The sequence below is a fragment of the Papio anubis genome, chromosome 8, assembly GCF_008728515.1.
Source record: "Papio anubis isolate 15944 chromosome 8, Panubis1.0, whole genome shotgun sequence".
Classification (NCBI taxonomy): domain Eukaryota; kingdom Metazoa; phylum Chordata; class Mammalia; order Primates; family Cercopithecidae; genus Papio; species Papio anubis.
The window spans coordinates 38,415,978-38,428,910 of record NC_044983.1 but is presented as its reverse complement, the minus strand read 5'-3'; the positions used below and the strand labels follow the sequence as shown (position 1 = coordinate 38,428,910).

General features: G+C 40.2%; 1 protein-coding gene across 3 annotated transcripts in view; it reads right to left on the bottom strand.

Moving 5' to 3' along the window:
* Positions 1–12,933, bottom strand: part of IDO2 (indoleamine 2,3-dioxygenase 2) — a 68,904-nt gene that overhangs the window by 43,352 nt on the left and 12,619 nt on the right. For 2 of the 3 annotated variants that reach the window (XM_009212948.4, XM_009212947.4), the window contains exon 2: positions 8,928–9,023. In XM_009212948.4, the coding sequence (XP_009211212.2) occupies positions 8,928–9,023 (96 nt within the window). Of the gene's footprint in view, positions 1–2,325; positions 2,864–8,927; positions 9,024–12,933 lie in introns of those variants that run through there. The other variant, XM_017961968.3, reaches the window with a different exon arrangement.

The following is a 12,933-nucleotide window of genomic DNA, read 5'->3' as shown; positions in this document are numbered from 1 at the left end:
AGTGCTGTCATGAGCCACTGCACTCAGCCCCCAATAGAATTTCTTTTAAAATTGCAGTTAATCCTCTCAAACCCTGCTGATGCTTTATCAACTATGTTTATGGAACATTCTAATTTTTTTTTTTTTATCATTTCAACAACGTTCAACAACATTTGAGCAGTTCAAACACAGTATTTTCACCACGAGTAAATTCTGTGTTGTGCAACTACTTTCTTTGCTCCATAAGAAGCAACTTATCTCTTAAAGTGCAATCATGTGGCTGCCATGTTGGCTCACTCCTGTAATCCCAGCACTTTGGGAGGCAGAGGTGGGGGGACCACCTGAGGCCAGGAGTTTGAGACCAGCCTGGCCAAACATGGCAAAACTCCATCTCTACTAAAAATACAAACAATTAGCTGGGCATGGTGGCAGGTGCCTATAATCCTAGGTACTCAAGGGGCTGAGGCAGGAGAATTGCTTGAACCCGGGAGGCAGGGCCTGCAGTGAGCCAAGACTGCACCACTGCACTCCAGTCTGGACAACGAGAACGAAACTGTCTCAAAAAAAAAGAAAGAAAAGGAAAGTTCAATCATGAGATTGTAGCAACTCAGTTACAAAATCAGATTCCACTTCTAATTTTAGTTCTCATACTATTTCTGCCACATCTGCAGTGACTTCCTCTGCTCAAGTCTTGAACCCCTCAAAGTCATCCATGAGGGTTGACTTCTTGCAGACTCCTATTAATGTTTTATTTTGACATCCTCCATAAATCATGAATGCTTTTAATAGTATCTAGAATAGTGAATCCTTTCCAGGTTTCCATTTGGCTTTGCCCAGATTCTTGGGAGAAATCACTATCTGTGTCAGGAATAGCCTTACAAAGTACAGTTTTTATTTTTTTATTATTTATTTATTTATTTGAGATGGACTCGTTCTGTCGCCCAGGCTGGAGTGCACTGGCGCGATCTCGGCTCACTGCAACCTCCGCCTCCCGGGTTCACGCCATTCTCGTGCCTCAGTCTCCCCAGCAGCTGGGACTACAGACACCCGCCACCACGCCTGGCTAATTTTTTGTATTTTTAGTAGAGACCGGGTTTCACCATGTTAGCCAGGATGGTCTCGATCTCCTGACCTCGTGATCTGCCTGCCTCAGCCTCCCAAAGTGCTGGGATTACAGGCGTGAGCCACCACACCTGGCCACAAAATGTAATGCTTAAATAATAAGACTTGAAAGCCAAAATGACTCCTTGATCCATAGGTTGCAGAACAAATGTGTTAGCAGGCATGAAAACAACATTTATTTCCTTGTACATCTCCATTAGAGCTCGTGGGTGACCAGAGCCATTGTTAAAAAGCAGTAATATTTTGAAAGGAATTTTTTTTTTCTGAACAGTAGGTCACAACAGTGAACTTAAAATATTCAGGAAAGCGTGCTGTAAATAGATATGCCAGGCTTTACTGTCCATTTATAGAGCACAGGTAGAGTAGATTTAGCATGACTGGTAAGGGCCCTAAGATTTTGGGAATGGTAAATGGGCATTGGCTTCAACTTAAAATCAACAGCTGCACTAGCCCCTAACAAGATAGTCCGCCTGTCCTTTCAAGCCAGGCATTGACTGTTTTCTAACCATGAAAGTCCTGGGCCAGGCGTAGTGGCTTACACCAGTAATCCCAGCACTTTGGGAGGCCAAAGTGGATGGATCACGAGGTCAGAGATAGAGACCATCCTGGCCAACGTGGTGAAACACTGTCTCTGCTAAAACTGCAAAAATTAGCCGGGCATGGAGACACACGCCTGTAGTCCCAGCTACTTGGGAGGTTGAGGCAGGAGAATCACTTGAACCCGGGAGGCAGAGGTGGTAGTGAGCTGAGATCGTGCCGCTGCACTCCAGTCTGGCAACAGAGTGAGACTCTGTCTCAAAAGAAAAAAAAAAAAAGTAAGTCCTGGATGGAATCTTCTTCCACTAAAAGATGGTTTTGTCTACATTGAACACCTATTTTTAAATGTAGCCACCGGTCGGGCCTGGTGGCTCATGCCTGTAATCTCAGCACTTTGGGAGGCCAAGGTGGGTGGATCATCTCAGGTCAGGAGTTCAAGACCAGCCTGGCCAATGTGATGAAACCCTGTCTCTATTAAAAATACAAAAATTAGTCAGGTATTGTGGCAGATGCCTGTAATCCCAGCTACTGGGGAGGCTGGGGCAGGAGAATTGCTTGAATCTAGGAGGTGGAGGTTGCAGTGAGCCAATATCACACCACTGCACTCCAGTCTGGGGGACAGAACAAGATTTTGTCTCAAAATAAATAAATTAATGAATAATAAAAATAAAAAATAAATGTAGCCACCTTTATCAATGATTTCAGCTGGATCTTCTGGATAATTTGCTGCAGCTTCTCCATCAGCACTTGCTGCTTCACCTTGCACTTTTATGTTGTGGAGATGGCTTCTTGCCTCATACTTCATGAACCAAACTCTGCTACCTTAAAACTTTTTTTTCTGCAGCTTCTTCACCCCTCTCAGACTTCGTAAAATTGAAGAGAGTTAGGGCCTTTCTTTGAATTAGGCTTTGGTTTAAGGGAAGTTGTGGCTGGTTTAATCTTCTATCCAAAACACTCAAACTTTCTCTATATCAGCAATAAGGCTCTTTTGTTTTCTTGTCATTCCTGTGTTCAGTGGAGTAGCACTTTTAGTTTTCCTCAAAAACTTTTCCTTTGCACTCCCAGCTTGGCTGTTTGGCAAAAGAGGCCCAGCTTTAAGCCTATCTGGTTTTGACATGACTTTCTCACCAAGCTTAACCATTTCTAGCTTTAGATTTTTTTTTTTTTTCCGTGAGATGGAGTTTTACTCTTGTTTCCCAGGCTGGAGTGCAATCGCATGATCTCGGCTCACTGCAACCTCCATCTCCCGGGTTCAAATGATTCTTTTGCCTCAGCCTCCTGAGTAGCTGGGATTACAGGTGTGCACCACCACCCCTGGCTAATTTTTGTATTTTTAGTAGAGACGGGGTTTCGCCATGTTGGCCAGGCTGGTCTCGAACTCCTGACCTCAGGTGATCCCCCCGCATTGGCTTCCCAAAGTGCTGGGATTACAGCCGTGAGCCAGCATGACCAGGCTCTAGTTTTAGATTTTTTAAAGTGAGAGACATGCAACTCCTTTCACTTGAACACTTAGAGGCCAGTGTAGGATTATTAATTGGCCTAATTTCAATATTATTATGTCTCAGGAAACCAGGAGGCCTGAGGAGGGGGAGAGAGATGGGGTAATGACTGGTCAGTGGAGCAGTCAGAACACATACATTTACCAGTTAAGTTTCAGTACTTATAGTGGCACAGTTTATGGCACCTTCAAAACAATTATGATAGTAACATTAAAGATCATTGATCACAGATCACTGTAACAGATGTAATAGTAAAGAAAAAGTTTTAAATATTGTGAGAATTATTAAAATATGACACACAGACACCAAATGCACACACACTATTGGAAAAATGGGGTTGACAGACTTGCCTGATGCAAGGTTGCCATGAATCTTCAATTTGTAAAAATTGAAATATCTGCAAAACGCGGTTATGACTACATGTGAAGCAAACTGCTGTTCACCTGCACCCCGTGAAAAACTGATTTACCAATTAGAGTATAGTGATCACATAAAGTTTCATTTACCATAAGCCTTATAGATTCTAGTCATAGCACAACAGTATTTTCTGGAGTAATTTAAGTCTGTTCCTTTCCCTGATCCCCACTCTCCTCATCGAGGTTATATAGTGCATTTGTGGTCCAGTTAGGTTTTTTTTTTTTTTTTTTTTTACTTTTTAAAAATTTTACTTTAAGTTCTGGGATACATGTGCAGACTGTGCAGGTTTGTTGCATAGGTATACATGTGCCATGGTGGTTTGCTGCACCTATCAACCCATCATCTAGGTTTTAAGCCCCTCGTGCATTAGGTATTTGTCCTAATGCTCTCCCTCCCCTAGCCCCCCACCCCCCAACAGGCCCCAGTGTGTGATGTTCCCCTCCCTGTGTCCATGTGTTTTCATTGTTCAACTCCCACATATGAGTAAGAACGTGCGGTGTTTGGTTTCTGCTCCTGTGTTAGTTTGCTGAGAGTCCAGTTAGTTTTATTTGTCACATCTGCATTCCATCCTAGTATTCTCCCAATATTCTGGTTTATTTTTTAAAATTTGCATACATGAAAGTCCATTCTTTGTGACATACAATTCTATGGGTTTTTCAGTGCCTAGAGCCATATATCTATCACCTGAGTGCCATATAAAACAGTTCGATCATGCTAAACATTCCCCTCTATGTTACCTTTGCAGTCAGCTACCCACTCCTTGCCTGTCTCTGGTAACCATAAAGGTATATTTAATCCTTCTAGTTTTGCCTTTTCTAGAAAGTCATTTGAAAAGAATCATAAAATATAGGCCTGACATCTTTCATTTAGGTAAATGTATTTAAGGTTCATCCCTGTCATTGCACAAATTAATTGCTCAATCATTTGTATCACTGAATACTATTCCACTATCTATTCCACAATTTACAATTACTATAACTTGGTTTATTCATTCCCCTGTTGAGGGATATCCTGTTTTGTTTTCTTCAAGTTTTTTTTTTTTTTTTTTGGTGATTATGAATAAAGCTGTTATAAACATTCACATATGGATTTTCTTTTCTGGGAACATAAATTTCCCACTTACTTGGATAAATACTTAGGAATGCTATTGCTGAGTTGTGTGGTAAATCTATGTTTCATTTTATAAGAATCTGCCAAGCTAGTTTTCAAATTGGCTGTACCATTTTGCATTTCAACTAGCAATGAATGAAAGTCTCTATTGCTATACATCCTCTTCAGCATTTGATATGGCCAGGTTAAAAAAAGAAATTTAGCCATCCAAATAGGTATGAAATTGTCTTTTAGGCTGGCATGGTGGCTCATGCCTGTAATCCCAGCTCTCTGGGAGGCCGAGGCGGGTGGATTACCTGAAGTCGGGAGTTTGAGCCCAGCCTGGCCAACATGGTGAAACACCGTCTCTACTAGAAATATAAAAATTAGCTGGGCGTGGTGGTGCGCGCCTGTAATCCCAACTACTTGGGAAGCTGAGGCAGGAGAATTGCTTGAACCCAGAGACAGAGGTTGCAGTGAGCCAAGATCGCACCATTGCACTCCAACCTGGGCGACGAGTGAAACTCTGTCTCAAAAAAAAGAAAAGAAACTGTCTTTTAATATTTAGTGTTACAGGTAAACAGTCCTATGTATTTACTCTGTAAATAAACTGTTTTTCATTTTTGTTTTCTATGAACATTCAGATTTCTTTATGCTAGAAAATTCACAATTTCATCTGAGTATTTACATGTGCCCCCCAACCCTCACCCCATTTCTTTCTGATATAAAAAACTCAAATATTTCTTAAGGTCTAAAAAATTTGTGCTTGTACGTTGGAAGTTTTACTTTTCCTCCACCCATCTGCTTATAGGAATCCATGATAACGAATTTGGATCACCTGTATTTCTCTTTTTTATATATTTTTATTTTTCTGATAGTTTGCACTCTTTGATTTTTGCTTTATGCTTTATGAAATTTCTCAAAGAAGTACCTAAATCACTATATATATTTTTTACAATCAATGTTTCACTGAATTTGTTGAGTTTATATTGAGGAGTTTTTGGATGTGTGTGGTTTTTTATTTCTAATAGTTCTTTTTATATATCAGCTTTCACTTAATTTATGAAGGCAATATACTGGATACACAAAATAGAATATTTAAAGCACAATATCCTCTTAATTATTTATTGGAGGCCATTGGTCCGCAATGCCGAGTGGGCTACCCTCTTCTTTTTGAGTTGCCCATTTTTTCCATATTATTTGACAATTCTGTGTATTCAAATTCATGAACAAAGGTTAGTTTTATTAAGATTAGTGTCTAATATGGATTTTCTTATTGTATTTCCAGAATTCCACTGGATTTCTTCTTGCATAGCTCCCTCTGATCATGTCTTCCTGGGAAATGTGAGTGGATGGGTCTAAGCCAATTAATATATTTTGTTTCAAGATACGGATAGGTATGTTGAGACATTCTAAGACAAGGTGGTTGTCTTAGATTCACTGTAACATCAATGCTGTAAATTCACTTATTCTGTTGTCTGTAGCAAGTAAAGGATCCAGAAAACATGTTTTTGTCTATAGCTCCACCTGTGGTTCTGGAAACTATCATATTTGCCTCTCACAGAAAATTCCTGATTCAGTCTCTGGAAACTATTGTATTTGCTTCTCACAAACAATTCCTGTTTCAGTCTTAGCCTTTTGTGGTAAAATCTAAAAACTGGCCTTAATTTGTTCAATATTTTCTAGGCAATTAAAAGTAGGGATAGAGGCTATGCAGAGTGGCTCACGCCTGTAATCCCAGCACTTTGGGAGGCTAAGGCTGGTGGATCACAAGGTTAGGAGTTCGAGACCAGCCTGGCCAATATGGTGAAACCCCGTCTCTACTACAAATACAAAAATTAGATGGGCGTGGTGGCTGGTGCCTGTAGTCCCAGCTACTCAGGAGGCTGAGGCAGGAAAATTGCTTGAACCTGGGAGGTGGAGGTTGCAGTGAGCCAAGATCGTACCACTGCACTCCAGCCTGGGAGACACAGTGAGACTCTGTCTCAAAAAAAAAAAAGAAAAAAAAAAGGAGTGATAGAGACCAAGAGTGTTGTGTTAGTTTTATGGGCTGCCATAACTAATGACCACAAACGGCATGACTTAAAACAGCAGAAATGTACTCTGCCACAGTTATGGAAGATAGAAGTCCCAAATTAAGGTATCAATAGGGTTGGTTTCTTCTGGAGCCTCTGAGGGAGAATTTGTTCCATTCTGTTCCATGCCTCTCTCCTAACTTTTGGTGGTTGCCAGCAATCCTTGGCACATCTTGGCTTGTCAATGCATCATTCCAATTCTACCTCCATCTTTACGTGATGTTTTCCCTTGTGTCTATGTCCCTGTGTTTGACTTTTCCTCTTCTTGTAAGGACACTCATCATATAGAATTTAATCCAGTATCACCTCAGCTTAACTTGAATATATCTGTACACATCCTATTTCCAAATAAGACCACTTTCACAGATTATACATGAACATGACTTCTAGGAAGACACTACTAAACCCAGGAAAAATTTATATATATAGCTTGTTTGTTTTGTTTTGTTTTTTGAGACAGAGTCTCACTCTGTGGCCCAGAGGGAGTTCAGTGGTGTGATGTCTGCTAACTACAACCTCTGTCTCCCAGGTTCAAGCGATTCTTTTGCTTCAGCCTCCGAAATAGCTGGGACTACAGGCATGTGCCACCACACCAGCCTAATTTTTTGTATTTTTAGTAGAGGCATGGTTTCACCATGTTGCTCAGGCTGGTCTCGAACTCCTGAGCTCAGGCAATCCACCAGCCTTGGCCTCCCAAAGTGCTAGAATTATAGGTGTGAGCCACTGCACCCAGCCTAAACCCAGTACAAATGTTAGGTGATGGATTTCACACTCGATTTTAGCCAAAAGGCCAAGAAGTAATAGGGACTGGTTTCAATGCTGTGCTAGGAGGAGCCCCAATTTGACAAGTCCTTCTCTTCTTTTATGGCAGTTTAATCAAATAAAGCCTGGTGAATGCCTGCGGCAGAGGACCTCATAGTTCACAAACTGAATTCTAACCTGCCCTCCTGGCAACTGTTCCAGGCTTCCCTTGCTTCTCTTCTCTGCTATTCTGAGATGGGAAAGGGAGACTCATGGGGATCTCCCTCTGCTTTGGTTAAATACTTGACATGGGTCCTGTAAACTTATTTCTGGATTTTATACATGATTTGCTTAATACGGTCAAAAAAAATCCTTTTTTATTCCATCATTGGAACTTTTCTCTATTTTTCTGTGCTTACAGTTATTTTCTTAATTTTTTTCTTATTTTTGGATTTCTTTGGTCTTGTCAACACAACCTTTTATCTATCAGGCAAAGAAATTACTCTGCTTAGCTTGCTATCTTTCTAGACATTGAAGCCAGTCCCTTTTTCATCTTCTACAGGGTTCTAGTGCTTTGCACAGAGCAGGCATTCAATGAGTATTTTAAAAAGAATTTGTAATTCTAGACATTAAATATTATCCATCAGCAAAGGGGAATTTTGGAGAGTAGAAAACTTTTCGTGGACTTCTGCAATTATGTGGTACTCCAAATTGGTAAGATTAAGACAGATGGAGAAGAGACTACAGGGAAGTAATGAATGTACACTGAATGCTATAATAGGACAAGAACTACAAAGGGGCCACTTTGAAAGTGATTTAGTTCCCATAACAATACTGTGAGACCAGAGTTTCTCACATTTTATAAATAAGGAAATGGGATTACAGTGTTCAGTAACTTTTTCAGGGTTACATAGCTATTAGGTTGGTACAAAAGCATTTGTGGTTTTTGTCATTAAAAGTAATGGCAAAAACTGCAATTACTTTTGTACCAGCCTAATAAATATTTTTGTGGCATTTACAGGCTTATTGGATGTTTCTGTAGAACCCATGGCCAATTTTATAATTCAGAAATTCCCTCCATTTAACTATTCTGTAACACCCAGGACAAAATCAAGGTAGACCCCCTCAGCAACAACAGAGCCCTGAACACGTACATGGAATGAGGAACCTAAGAATTTCCAAGCTGGCCTTCCTAGGCCATAGCTTATCCATTAGTTTATCATCTCACCCAGATTCTTCTTTAAACAAACATTTGGTGAGTGATTGGTATGTGACAGGCATTGTTTTGTGCTGACTCTGGAAACCTTAGAAAAACACATGTATCAGAAGGGGTCATTCTGTTTTCCAGGAAGGTGGAGATAGCTTAGCTGAGTTCAATGGTAATGATCAATTGACACACTTCTGCAAGGTTAATAAAAGTGGTATGATGATGAAAACAGAATGTGATAAGGGGTGAAGAGAAGAATACCTTGTCCACATGAGCTCGAAGCTGGTGAGCATCAATCAATTGAGGAAGTTTGTTGGCAATTTCCATCCAAGGCCTATAATGATCTGGAAGTTCTTTCTGCATTTAAAATAGAAACATGTAAATATCTTAGACCTCTCTGGAAAGGGGCTTCCGGGAATAGCTATTTTCACATTTCAGTCTTCAGGGGAATTCAAGTCAATGAGGTAACATGAAAAGTGAAAGGAGAAGAAAGCCTAGATTAGCACAATGGAGAATATTCACAAGGCAGATAGAGGAACTAATTGCAGTAATACAGATCAAAAACATAGTGACAGACGTTCAATGAGCTTGAATAGAATGACCCTATAGAAGTCAAGACAGTAGAAGATTTCACAGAAGTAGAGAATCATCAGAAGGTCGAATGCATCACTACAGAGTTAAAGTAAGATTGACTTCTTTAAAAATCAAAACAATATTAGGAAGTCGCAAATACGTATTAGTTTATCTATGTACATTTAATAGAAATTTAGGTCAGGGTCATAGAAGCAGGATTCAAATGTTAGTGTGTTGAGGAAGTAGAAAATAGAGAAAATGTAGATAACTTTTCTCTGCATGTTGAATGAACATTGAGAATGCACCATATGCTACGTAGGCCCTGTGCTCACCTCAGATACACAGATGACTAAGGAGCATATGCTCTAGTACAGGAGAAAAACACATTAGTCAGATATATGCCAATGCGGTAAAATATGTTTAATTGGTGATATCTGTGTAAGCCAAAGAACTTGCAAAGAAGAGGAAGTAGTCAATTCTGTCAGCTGTTGTGAGGAATTAAAGGGAAATATTCATAAAAATATGACAGTTGATCCAATTTTTGCAGGGGAAGTGACTTTTTTGGGTTGAAATGTGAAGAAGGGAAGGTAGTAAAGGTAGAGGGGACAGCAGATAAACAGATATGGGTGCTTCCTGGGACACAGATGACTCAGTGTTGCTAAAATATAAAACTCAAGAGAAAGTGATAGAGGCAAGAGGCAGACAGATGCCGAGGCAGATAGGGAAGGGTCCCTGTGAAACCCCACCTTCAAGCCCAAAACAGTCCAAAGGCTGAAAGACCGGACTCCTGATCCCAGATGAAACCTGTGACACAGAGGAAAAACTTTCCCTGGTGGCCCACCCTTTCCCAATTGATTCTTTCTGAATAATGCCTTTTAAGTAATCAAATGTTGCCTTTTCTGATGCTACCTATGGTTTGCTTGGGCACGCCCACATGCATACTAGGAAAACTGGTGGAACCACCAGGAATTCGTGCCTTATGCTAGGGAGGAGCCTGGCCTTTTCAGCGTGCCTGTGAAAGTCCTGGTACTCCATTGTGAGGTGGGAGCCTGCTGGAGAAACCCCTCTCTTTGCAGAGAGCTCCCCTTTCGCATAATAAATTGCATCATCCTCACCCTTCATTATGTCTACCTGCCTAATTCTTCCTGGTCATGAGATGAGATCCTGAATTCTGCTGAACTAAAGAGCCAAAAATCCTGCATCAAAAGGATGATGAAAGACGAGCCTAGAAAGTTACATGAAATGTGCTGTGTGTAGAATATATGAATTTTCCCTTTATGTAAGTTGGTGACATGGTTTGATTTGAATTTTAGGAAGATAAATTTGTAGGACTTTAAGATATAAAGTCAGATAAGGAAGTCTTTAAAATATTGTTCAAAGACTAAACTTAGGCAATGACAATGAATTTGGAAAGGAGAAGCCATATATTCAAGATATATCCGGAAAATGAAATTGAAAGGATATGATGATTAAATTTGGGTCTGGGGGCTTAAGGTAAGAAAATCACTAGCCCAATAGCTCCATTTATATGCCCACTCTAGGCCCATGGTTTAGCCAAGTAAGACATAGTCTGAATTTCAGTGACCCCCAACTCTCACCCAAGGGACAATAAACTACATTAATTTTTGTGAATTTTCATTGGCACCCAGCCTGTCTCATTTGTTTATGTACTATCTATGGTTGCTTTTACATTATAGCAGTAGAGTTGGTAGTTACAACAGAAACCATATGGTAGGCAAGTTTAAAGCACTTAGTATTTGGCCCTTCAGAAAAAGTTCACTAATCTCTGATTTATCACACTGATCTGAGGCTCCTTTCTCAGTGTATAACCTGCACAACTGAATTTTTGGGTTAAGAAGAGGAAGTGAGGATGATTTCCATGTTTAAGAATTAGGTGAGCAAATGAATGGATGGAAACGAATTGAGACAGAAATGTGGGTGAAAGTCAAAGAGTGGGGATAAACGTGGTAAATTCATTTTTAAATGTATTGACATTAAATTACCTGTGCAATCAAAAGATATGACTATGGTGAAAAGTTGGATACACAGTTTAAAGTTCAGGAGAAAAGTCATATTAGAAATATACAATTGAGGCTACGCATGGTGGCTCACGCCTGTAATTTCAGCACTTGGGGAGACCGAGGGGGGCGGATCACCTGAGGTCAGGAGTTTGTGATCAGCCTGACCAACATGGTGAAATCCTGTCTCTACTAAAAATAAAAAATTAAGCAGGCATAGTGGCACATGCCTGTAATCCCAGCTTCTCAGGAGGCTGATGTAGGAGAATCACTTGAACCTGGGAGGCGGAAGCTGCAGTGAGCCAAGATCGTACCACTGCACTCCAGACTGGAGTAACAGAGCAAGACACCATTTCAAAAAAAAAAAAAAGAAAAAGAAATATGCAATTTGAAAGCATAACTACAGCAAAAACCCTACATTGTGGTTAAAACCACAAGAGTATATAAAACCATTTGAGGTAATATGAAAAGCGAAAGGAGAAGAAAGCCTAGATTAACACAATGGAGAACATTCACAAGGCAGATAGAGGAACTAACTGCAATACAGATCAAAAACATAGTGACAGACGTTCAATGAGCATGAATAGAATGACCCTATAGAAGTCAAGACAGTAGAAGATTTCACAGAAGTAGAGAATCATCAGAAGGTCGAACGCATCATTACAGAGTTAAAGTAAGATTGACCTCTTTAAAAATCAAAACAATATTAGGAAGTCGCAAATACATATTAGTTTATCTATGTACATTTAATAGAAATTTAGGTCAGGGTCATAGAAGCAGGATTCAAATGTTAGTGTGTTGAGGAAGTAGAAAATAGAGAAAATGTAGATTACTTTTGAAGGAGAGCCATAAGGCAGCAGGGAATTTGCATTTAAGAGTGATCTTTTAAGAATGAGAAGCTTGAGCAGTTTATAGTTGGCTATTGCAAGAAGGAGAGATTGAAGACAAAGGAGAGAGGAGAGTAATCGAATGCAGAAGGAGCAAAGGACTAGAAGTGAAGGAGGAGAGAGAGAACAAGAATGGAATGTCTGTCCTTGCAGCAGCAGTAGGAGAGGATCTGGAGTTTAAAGGAGTTCACTTTTTATGGACTCAATTTCTCAGAAGATGAGAGTGAAAATCAAGTTGTGTGAGTTGAGATAGGGGTGGGTGTGAAATTAATTACAGAGGGGAAAAGACCAGAGACCTCAACCTAAACATACAAATGACATGGAAGGTCCGTGAGAACCCAGGGAAGTCTGAAAACTGTGAATTTGGAGTAGTATAGACCTATACATTACCCACAAATCACTTGGAAGTCTTCAGTCCCTGAGGATCTGAGACACACCTGGGTTCAAGCTCCCAATTAATTCATAAGTTAGGTACATCCAACATCCTATTCACAGTCTCTGATTGATTGATTGATTGACTGAGACACAGTTTCATTCTATTGCTCAGGCTAAAGTGCAGTGGTGTGATCTCGGCTTACTGCAACCTCTGCCTCCTGGGTTCAAGCTCCTAATTAATTCATAACTTGGGTACATCCAACATCCTATTCACAATCTCTGATTTATTTATTTTATTTATTTATTTTGAGACACAGTTTCATTCTATCGCTCAGGCTGAAGTGCAGTGGCGCGATCTTGGCTCCACCTCCTGCGTTTAAGAGATTCTCCTGCCTCAGCCTCCTGAGTAGCTGG